The sequence below is a fragment of the Daldinia childiae genome (genome assembly GCF_008694065.1).
Source record: "Daldinia childiae strain JS-1345 chromosome Unknown Scaffold11, whole genome shotgun sequence".
Taxonomy (NCBI): domain Eukaryota; kingdom Fungi; phylum Ascomycota; class Sordariomycetes; order Xylariales; family Hypoxylaceae; genus Daldinia; species Daldinia childiae.
Window position 1 is genome coordinate 164,269 of NW_022984652.1, and position 11,273 is coordinate 175,541.

The window sequence follows — 11,273 nt, forward strand, 5'->3', positions numbered from 1 at the left end:
CGACTCGATACGAATTTCCTTCTACAAGCCCTGGACAAGCGCAGGAGTTTGGGATTACGAGAATATCCCTATTTTTTTCTTTTTTGGAGTGGCAATGCAAATTTACCAACGCTGTGCGCGGGCGCAGCACTACGAACTTGTCCTCGATGCAGTTCATTTTGTACTATCTGATACGCACTTCCTTTCCCCTGTACATATACTTATTTGTTCAACTTCTGCGTACATACATGGAACTTGGACTTATTATCTGTTTTTGTAATCATCGAGGGATGGATGGTATACTGCCGATGAAAAGCAGCACTCGAGAAAGAGGTCCTTTGTTATTTATTATGGCTAGACGAGTAAAGCTATGATACTTTTTTTGCTCCGGTTGTATCCACGCTTCATCGTTGGTCTTCCTATCTTCTATACTTGAACGTGACCTGAAAGCCCGGTGAAGGTTAGGGGGTAGTCAATTAAGAACTAATTGTTTTCGGAAACTATTATTTTCGTCATTATTGTCGGCATCGCCAGTTTCTTCCAAGTGCCCTACAAGATATTGTGAGTAAGGTGGATTAGAAGTGCCTGTGAGGGTAGCACATGTAATTCAAGGATAATGAAATTCGGGCATTGGGCAGCCTCAGGGTAGAAACGAGATGTTTACATCCAGATCGATACCTATCTCTTGAGTATTGATTCTCGTATGTTGCTAATACTAAATAGTAGATATAGGTACCTTCCTATGCGGGAGGGGTCCTAGGATAGTTCAGTGCCTAATCAAGTGTGAATATACTTCATATTTTTTTTTTAAAATAGGGTTGAAACTCGGTCTCCGTATCCGTGCCTCGGATCAATCTTGCATTTAGTTGATGCCTATTGAATGTTCCATTCGGAACTGATTGCGTTCAAGTTAATATCCATCATCCAAGTCTCAAAATCAAGACCATCAAAATCGCCAAAGCTGATAGCATCAGGATCGCTCGTCCCAGGAGCCCATACGTCGGAAGTTTTATCTAATTCTTCCGCAGGGTCCAGCGGTGTCGCGATAGTTGAAGTAATGAAACCGTTTAAGATCTGATCTAAATTACGCGAAATGAGATTGGCAGCTTGCGTACAGAATTCGTAGTTTGTTTCCCCAGGGCTGGTCGCGCTTTCGAGATGAGATATTAGCACGGAAAGATGTCGTATTAAGAGAGAGCCGCTTATGCCGGGCGGGAGAGTCCTTGATGGATTTCGGGTAACGTCTAACAGCACAGACGTTAGGATGGCAGCACTGGGTACACCATAAAAAAGGATCTTGCGTTGGTTAGTAAAGTCCTCTCGATGAAGGGATAGAGTTAGATGCATACGACTGTAGGGATGCTGTGAGGGTAGCGGAAGATCCTGCTCTGAGCGCTTGCCACTTGCACTACTGTTTCGAACATATTCTTCGAGACTTCTATCAGCTCCGGCTCGTGTGATGTACTGCCTTGCTGAAGGAGACGATGAAGTTGGAAAATGGTGTAAAGGTATGCTAGGTAGACCTTCCCCAGCATAAGACAAACAGCGGGCGGTAGATTCGACTTCCAGCAGTCTTTGCTGTATATAAGATGCTGAGGAAGAGAACTCCAGGCATCATTATATCGATTCAATATCCCTCTACAGCATATTAGTGTTAAAATGCTCGTTCCGATAGGGGCGGTTGTACCTTAGATAACTTTCGTCGACAGACTGTACCGATCGGAACTGATACTCAACGATTTCTTCCCTAAAGCCGGCCAGAATATAGCGTATGCGAGCCCATGTTGTACTCTTATATTTCCCATCAGTACTCCAGCCATCCAGTGATAATTTACCCCTTGCTTGTTCTAAAATTTCCGGCGTAGTCGCGAAAAGTTCATCCTCGGATAAATCCAGCGGCAACTTGCAGTCTGCATGCCGAGCGGGTATCCGAAGCGGTCGATTGAAGACCAACGCGAAGACTTTATCAATATAATACGCAGTGACGAAGACCTTTCGCCGACACTCAGAAAGGAAGAATGGTACAGTTTCAGCTGAGTAGAGTGCCTCGCGATGCAGGCCTAAGGCGAAGAGGTCTGTAACAAGGTCACCAAACCTACGCCAAACGCTCAAGCCTACGAAACTGTAAGCGTGCTAAGTCATTACAGCTAGAGAAGGACTCATACTTGCATCCCCTTCAGTGAGCATCATAAGTTGTAAATTCTCATAGGCTAACCAGTTAATGATATCATTTGATTGCGTAGAAAGCTCACGAGCAATTCGTAGGCTCAAGTTGCTACACCGGATCATCTCGCGAATGAACTCAGCATGCTTATTTTCGTGGCGACCGATGCCACAAAGATAACAGCGAGCGGCAGTCGTGTATAAGAGGCCAAGTGTTTCTAAGCATAGGTTCTCTCCGCTGAACAGTTCACAGAATTGTTCAAGATCTAAATTCGGTTTTATGGGAATTTCAGACGAAGGAACGCATAGTATAGCCTTAGCAAGACGTGAGAGATCATCATCGTCGCATTGCGTCGCATCATCCCCGATGTAGCCTTTAGTTATGGGGCTGGACCGAATCGATGCTACAAGTTGTAGAATGATTGGCCTCGGCACGAGGGAGACGAGTCTAAATGGGAGGTATTCGTGGAATAGCTCCTCGATTAACGGGAGGAATTTCAGCTGTACGATAATTTCTTTCGTCAAAGTTAAGTATTCTTCGTAAGTTTTCTTGTCAAGCGATTCATACAGAAGAGCCCGCGATGTCGTGTTGCTGGTATCATTCAAGATGAAAGGCCAGGTATGAAATTTTGGAGATTCCTTGGGTGAATCAATTTCGATAATACTATGAGGAGCGCTTACGTTGCTTATAATCTCATTCCGTTCAATATTGTTTAACTGAGTGGATGTTGGCGGAGTTAGTTGTTGTTGACCTCGGCGTTTGGTCAACGGTGCAGGATGATACCAGCATTGTGATTCGAGTCCTCGATGCCGACAGGGAGCACAGACAGGCTTTTGATGATCACACCTGATCTTTGCCTTACGACAACGCTCACACGAAGCTTGAGAGCCATTACGACGACGGCTTGTTGTTGACATGTTGACGTAGTCAATTTGCAAAAAGGCATTAACTTGTAAGACAAGTAAAACGGAATTGGAAGTAATCCGTTCACATCGGCATAACAAGGATTACCGGAGTATATATTATTGGATGTTGTCTACCTGTCGGACTAGCCGGCATAATCGGACTACATGTAGTTACCTAACCCAACTATATGTACTTCTAGGAGAGGCGCTGTATCTTAGGTACTTTAGGTACTTTTAATGCTTATAAGCTGCCTAAAGGGTCCTCACCTCTTAGGTAATGCTAGCGAATCAACGTAGACTCATACTCCTAAAATGGAAATCCCGGGGAAATCACCGGCGATGCGACCCACTCAATGAAGCATTAATATCACACTGTAATATTATGGCGTTACTATCAATTGTATAAGGGTTATTGGGGATTTAGTACATACATATGAGCTATCATTGATAAAATACCTAGGTACATGTACTTAACGCAAGCTGTTAGTTTACGTAGTTCCGTGAAGATACCCTGTTGATGGATGCCTGACGAACTCCGAGATACGTTTCTTACGCCGACGATGGATGTGTTATCTAATACAGAGCTGTACCGGTCAGCAGAACAAAATATATAATATGGTTACTATAGAATGAGAATCAATCAAGATATTATCAATTGCCTTAATTGAAAATATATCTGGCATTAAGATTACCTATCTATAAAGATGTCCCCTACGACCAACCAAGAGCAGTCATCCAGCGCAATGGAGAAGCACGCAAATCTACGCCAAGTTCTGTCTGGAATTGATAGCGAAGTAAGTTCGATGAAATAATAAAACTTAAATGTACTTGTTTTAAGACTAACACAATGTGTCTAACCTCGAAGGAATACAAATTAGCACTTGACCGCGACAAGACGTCTTCTACCTCAGGCGATAAACCCAGTGGCTCAAAGGATGGGAACACTAAACGTTCAAGTAATATGAAACCAGAGATCAGTCCTATTATCTTGGGTATTGTGTTCAGCTTGAAATAGAAGGGGAATCTCTAGTTTAAGGAGGAATATGGAGAGAATGTGTCTGGTCGAAGTTTACTCTGTCTCATGCACACATGAAATAATTTGTTTTTATCGAGTCTGAGAAATTGTAATTTCTCGTTACTACAGTTATTAAATCTGTAATGACTTTATAACTGTTCCGCATTCTTTATTCTTGGTGAGGACATTCCTGTCGATAGGAATGCTTCACAACCTTGATTGCGCCATCGTTGTCTGACCTATCGATTTTCACGAGGATATCAACATCTTGCGCTATCTTTTTCGCAGCTGTCTTATCATTCGCATCATTGCCTTCTTCAAGAAACTCCCTAAGCTCTTCAGATACCAGTTGACTAATCGTATTCCAAATATTCCCAACCCGGGAGTAGCGAACCCTTTTGATATACAAGATCGTAATGGCCGCAACAAAGGTTAAATAGAGACTGATCATGGTAGCGATAAATATGAAGCCAGGACAGTTTGAGCCGCCGTAGCAAGGACCTGGCGCTTGGGCTCTCATAGCAAAAGACGTCTCTACTTCTTCCAACTGCACAAATGCGCTAAGATATTCATTATACACAGAAAGAGCCATGATTGTCGCAAAGTTTTGGAAAGCAAGTGCCGCTCTTCTCATCTCAAATAGTGTATCTTGAAATACCATTGATGTTTCGGGGTACAACAATAGGACTGGCTGAAGGAAGCTGAACCAGCATGTCCCGAAAGTTTCGTTGACACGGTTATTTGTGACAGCACCGTAAAACAAAATATATAGTAGTCGTTCGGTGTAGGTTGCGATCGTCATATTAAGTGTTGTGTTCGTTACACTCGCGGCCGGTCCATTATTCGGGTCATATATGTAATCAACGTGGAGGATCCCACGGGCCTTGGTAGTGTTTGTTTGTGTGTCAGATCCAAGGAATGTTTGAACATCGGCGGTTGTCGATGAGAAGATTAATTCCAGAAGTTGACTTGGGCCATTGTTGATTGCTCGCATAACAGATATGAAAGCAATATTCGATTTCTTGGTAAGCCTCTGTTCTATAATCAATGCAGCTATCATTGACGTGCATATAGTGGCTTGAGTAGAGACAATAAATCGCGTGAGAGTCAATGTGAGAGTTATTGATCGTATCATCCAATGCTTTAATACAATGACACGCCATAGGTACGGAGCATCTTTGGCTTCAAGCGTAGGACCGTGACCAAAGAATAAAAATATGAGGAATCCAAGGATGCCAATGAGGAGAACAGATCCACCAATTATGGTAATACAACCAGTAATACTAAGAGTTTCCTTTACTGATAGGCGTTGATGTTCCTTATTTTGACTCGGTGAAGCTATTCGTGTCTCGTCTGGCCCTGATAAATTCGGAGAAATGTTGTCCGGAGCGGAATCCTGCGCTTCTTGTAAGGGAGAAGATAGTGAATTGCCATCTGGAACTTCATGTCGACCATCTTCCAGGCTATGAACTAAAGTTTCTGGAATAAAGCAATCTTTATCTATCATATAATTACAAGAATTTATCTACGACAGGAAAAACTGCTCACTTGATATTGTATCTATATGCTCAGATGATCCCCGTGTAGGGACCTCTGTATTGATTGATATCTTATGAGGCATGAGTTTCTTCTGGTTGTTTTATTTTATGACTTGTTCCAATATACTATAATAACTCTACTGACTATTACATGTGTTAAAGTTAAGATGTGAAAACGCGAATAATGTATAGGCAGTTATACTCCTAGGATACTACATCGCATATTCCAGGCTCTTAGCGATTAAGAAACCATGCCACGTATTACTACCACCGTACTTACATTTACATACGAAATATAAGTGGCAAAAGTGGTAAAAAAGAGAAGCAAGTAATCCGTTCCCATTCTACTAAGTCACTTCTGCCCTAAATATAGTAAACAGCCCGTCAGAGGCTAAAAAGGGGTTGAATATCACCACTATACGACTACATATATAGTAACACATGTTTCATAACCCACCATTTATGTTTTATTTCCGAAGGTTTTGATTATAAAAGAGGCCCTCAGCATCAATTTATAAGGTTGATACTAGACTAGCATACTCTCTTCGCCATAACATGTTAATATCGAAAACCTTAGTAGAGTATAGTCCAGCATTGAAGAACCAATTGTTCAGGGACTTTACTATAAATATTCAATGCTGAACTACCTATACTAAAAATATACTGCCTTTCTAATATTTTGTTGGTGGCCTTCTTTATAAATTTGTCTGAGATAATGTGGCTTCGGTTGTCTTTGAACGTGAACACAGTGTGACAGCCTGCCGGTATAACCCCGAGACATTCCACGGTATGAGGCGCATCCCATATTGGTACCTGACCTATGTCAATCCACCAGGTGAAACAAGTAAAGGCCTAATAATAGTAGTCCGGCCCTCCTACTAGGAGGCGACTTCGTCAGACCATTAAGGAGATTGTGTACCCAGATTAGGAGGCCAATAATTTTCTACAGTTCGTTTAACATTAAGTGCACTCGATTATCAAAAGCTGTTTATATCAAACCAATAAATAAGTGTTATGCGCACGTGATTCTAATAGCGATGGGGTGGGTAAGAGTACCTAAAGAAAGGCATATGGAGCCTTGGATATATGAAGAGTGCACTCTATACGAATAGTGGATGGCTTCAATTCCCAAAGGTTTTACTACCTAACCATAGGAGGTACCTAGGTATGTCCTGTCAAGAAGTTAAAGCAGTCCTATTGTGACAAGCCGTGTTTTATTGTACCAATGGCATCACTTTGTTTAAACACAAAGAATTTCAATTCTTCTTCGAGACTAAGATTTGATTCCACACAAAGGGTTCTCAGCCTGCACACACTATGGACGTAAAGCCACAACTATAATCTAGAATAAACAGGAACCGAGTTCCCTCTCAAACTAAGAAAAAAGTTTCCTTAATAAGTTCTGTCTAAGTAATAGCTCAACGATTAATTAGAACCAAAGCTTATAGTATCTATAGTACAGTAAGTCTCCAATATGTCGAACTTCTCTTGTGGTCATAATCTAAAATCACGCGTTGGCGCCAATCTAGCGTACATAGCTGAAGACAAGCGAAAGCCATGTCCAGATTGCCAGACCCGGACTCCAGCGGGCGTTCTCGCGCTGTTGAAAAGTCTACTGAAATCATGTGAGACTGAAAAGCTCAGCGATCCGAACATTAAGCAGTACCTCGTTACGTACATCTTTGATCGGTTCATTTCCCAACGTAAATCCACTTCTGCGGGATTCAAACAGCAATTCGATGAGATTTTCCAGGAATGGGGCACGGCAACCCATTATATGCTAGACCATAGCCAGCTCTCAAACCTGTCCGTCACTATCCGGGCCCGCTGGGGGAGCGACGTTGGCAGACAAGCACTGCGAGTTGTAGCCATAGCATCTCTCAAGGAAAATGAAGTATTCTTGCCGATAGAACCAGCGGATGCGGAGATACTAGCCACACTGAATAGAATGATTGGCTTTATGAGAGACAAGGCTACCTCTGTAGAGACCTTTGAACAACTAGAAGTTGTCTTTGATGGGGCCGAGACGCTGGGGACGCTGAGAGACAATATCATATCCGCACTTCTAAGACTAGACGAAGGTCTTACCAAGTGGGATGCGGCAGCAAATAAGTAATCCATATGCTCGTTATGTAGTGGGCCAAGTGAAGTAAGGTTCTCTACTAACCTAGATGTTTAGAATAATATAGCAAAAAAAAAAAAAAAAAAAAGGCATAACCGCCCCTCACAAGGTCTGTGAGGGGAATATACGAATAAGATCAGAATATATGACTCTTAAGTACTATGTGTTGTAATATAAGTGAGTTTATACTTGACGTCAATTACGTCAGGTACCTAACATCAATGAATTCGTAATTCCAACAACTTCTAAGATTAATTAACATAGCCATTATAGACCCCAACTCAGGTCTATATCCGCGAAGATGGTGAGTCTAAAAGATATTCTTCCTTATTTGAGGTTTCCTTTGAAGCTGAAGCCGCTCTCGAAATCCCACAGTGGCAATACTAGCTTATAATATACTACGAATCGCGAGAGGGTGACAGTACTGCAATAGTAAGCCTAAAGTTGATACTATTTTTCGCGTAGTTAGTAGGTATTAATATTAGGTTAGGTACGTAGTTTACCTCAACTTCTTTTACAACAAGCAAAAGTATTCACCTAGCTCCTTATCGAAGGCATCGTATCCCTTGATACTAGAGTAAAAGGGTTATGGGGAGCAGATGTTCACACTGAACACGAAATACGAGCCAACTAAAACTATGGTCTCTTGTTGACCTATGTTGGCCTTTGCTGATCTCGAGTTTTTGTATCATACGTGTCTTAGGGGGGACTTCTTTTATAAGACGATAAATTAGCTCTGCCTCGGCAAATCAGTCGTCCTACATACTGCGCGGCGCATACCTAAGGATTATTATGTATGCGATTCTCACTGTGTACCTGATTTACATGCCCACCGGTTGTCTGCGGATTCACCATCATGGGTGAGTATTACTGGCTTCTTCCTGACTAGCTATTAAAACCATGTGTGCAATGGCAGTGATCTCTTGTAATGATATGATTAAGGTAGTTGAAGGCGCTACGACAGGACACCGATTCCTTGGTAAAATGTTGACGATTGACGCTGAAGTTTAGATACATGTATAATCTTTCAGGCATTCGCTCATGTAGTTGCGAATAACTATTTACATCGAAGACCATTCGTTATGCTGGCATTAACCATTACCCAAGATCCAACACACTCAAATGGTGCTGAAGCCCCTTATCCGATCCCGGCGCCGCCATTATGCAATATATAAATAAAGAAAGCGTAACTAGTGATGATTCTTCAGAGTTTGGCCTGAATAATGCAACAAGTTGATTGAGATTATAGAAATTAATCGCTACAGCGCTCATCGCAATAAGGTAGCACTCCTTTCTTGCTTCACTATCTCCGCTCTTGCCTTCAACCCGCTATCGATTTGATCGGGAACGACACCATTAGTGAACTCAGCCCAATCACGACACGTCTGGCTGACATCGTGTGGGATATCATATTGGGGAGTTAATAGCTCATCTGGCTTAAAAATCATCTGTGAAAAGAAGCCGGCAGATGCGTGCCAGGCGACGTGACAGTGGAAAGGCCAGATTCCTGGACTCTTGGACGCGTCTAGCTGCACAACGAGGTGGCCCTTGGCGGCGACCATTTGGACATCGCGGCGCATGGGGTTCTTCGTATTGAGGCGCGATAGCGAGTTTTCGGTGTAGTTACCTTGTCCAGCTGCAAGCACATACATATTCAAACCGTGCGCGTGTACCGGATGGGGTCTAAGGGTTTTCTTGTTAGGACGGTTTTGATATATATAGGTGAATATTATAAATAACTTACGACTCTGCGGGATTATTGATGATAATGCGGATCGATGAATTTGTCCCATAGTTTATCAGGTTAGACTCAGCTTTATACTGGAAGCCACCTTGCTTGCGAGCCTGGAGAAGAGTCGGGTTGTTGTAGTCCACCCTCGCAGCGACGCCCTATTAAAGATCATGTAAGACTACTATTCCTAGAATGATAACATGTGGGAATGTACTTACACCAAATTCCCAGAGTAAGCTACCACTTGAATTGATGTATGCGCTAACGTCCATATGTTGGGTCCAAGACGGTTCGGGTAGAGCTATGGGGTAATAAGGCACAGTAAGTGCTAGGTCGTCATTCTCGCAGGTGCCCGGATCTGGGATGTCCCATGGGGTACTAGTTGGAACAGAAGTATTATCGGCGCCCTGGTAATAGATAGCAGCGAGTGCCAACGGCTGTTTCGTATAAGAGCAGGACGTGATGTTTGCTCTTAACCAAAATGCAGATCCTGCATCGGCATGAGCATGCACAAGCACATCGGTTCGCTGACCAACGCCGAGAGTGATAACTTGGGTGTCGTAGGGCTTGATTGGGACGAAATCGTTGGCTATAACCGTCATATTATGTTCATCGATAGAGATGCGCTGGGTACCCTCCGCGCCAGAGTTGATGAATCGAAGCCGATGAGTCTTACCCGGTCGGAAGATAAATTTGGATAGCCCGGCATTATCTGTACAAGGTGTCTCATCGTCGGCATCCAGTGTAGAACAGTCGAAGTTCATCTTTCCGTTGATTAGGTTGTTGTCCGTGTAGGTCAGTCCATTAGAATCAGGACCCATAATCTCTTGGACGACCGCATAATAGTTTCTATGTGACCAGTCTATGTCAATGTCAATATGTAGTTCTTCAAAGCTCTGGATTTTGTATACATACCGTTAACCATGATCGGGCCAAGATCGATATCATAGTTTAAATTTCTTGGGCCGTAGATGACCATAGGACCGTAGAGACCACCTGAGTACTGAGCGGAGTAGTGGGAATGATACCAAGATGAACCGTATAGCTCGGCTCGGAATTTGTAAGTGAAGCTTTTTCCAGGGGCAATCGGGCATTGAGAAACACCGGGAACGCCGTCCATCCATGGCGTTCCTGTTTGTAAGAAACCGTGCCAGTGAATGGCTGTCCCTTCCGGTGGACCATCGTTAATGGAATTGGTGACCTTCACCTCGATATAGTCACCCCAGTTGGCCTCAACAAGCGGCCCGGGAAATTGGTCATTAACAAGTAACACTTCCTTCTGATACCCATCTGGCGCGATTATACCTCGACTGATGTTGAACTCGTATCTCCGCGTTATACCAGTGTGAGGTGCATCAGTAAAAGGATTGCTCGACCCGGCCTCCCTGTCGCCCCATGGGATAACGTTGAATCCTCCACTCCCAAGGATAAATAGTGGAAGAGCTTGGGCTAGGAGCGTGCCCCAAAGCGAGTCACTAGATGAAGTAGATTAGTTACTGTTAAATAGTTTACCTAGTAAAAGCACTTAAGTTGGTTTCTCTCTTACCCGTTCTGTGCGGTTGACGAAAGCTCGCCGGCCAAGCAACAGCAAAAGTCAAGGAACCCCATTACAAAATGAAATAACGATCGGACGGCCTCAAGGAAGCCAGAAGAATAAGGATACAATGTCAAGGTTGACCAGAGCAACTACATGGGAGACACCACAATCTATAAATGAAGGAAGCCATCTCATTCCAGGTCAAGTGGGCTAACCTATTATGTATATGATATTATATAATAGGTAGACGGTTTCGCTCGTCTTCACAGGGATAGAAAGTA

The 11,273-nt window shown here is 43.1% G+C and overlaps 2 protein-coding genes across 2 annotated transcripts; one reads left to right on the forward strand and one right to left on the reverse strand.

Moving 5' to 3' along the window:
• Window positions 1-7,075: 7,075 nt before the first annotated feature.
• On the forward strand, window positions 7,076-7,717 carry GL218_08054 (uncharacterized protein; the record flags this gene model as incomplete). Its single annotated transcript, XM_033584843.1, has 1 exon — window positions 7,076-7,717. One exon carries the CDS (start codon window positions 7,076-7,078, stop codon window positions 7,715-7,717), a length of 642 nt encoding a protein of 213 aa, XP_033440913.1.
• A 1,274-nt stretch (window positions 7,718-8,991) lies between these two features.
• Window positions 8,992-11,063, reverse strand: GL218_08055 (Laccase-2; the record flags this gene model as incomplete). Its single annotated transcript, XM_033584844.1, has 5 exons — window positions 8,992-9,406; window positions 9,468-9,613; window positions 9,674-10,317; window positions 10,371-10,930; window positions 11,002-11,063. The coding sequence occupies 5 exons, from the start codon at window positions 11,061-11,063 to the stop codon at window positions 8,992-8,994; spliced, it is 1,827 nt and encodes a 608-aa protein (XP_033440912.1).
• Between the last annotated feature and the right edge of the window lie 210 nt (window positions 11,064-11,273).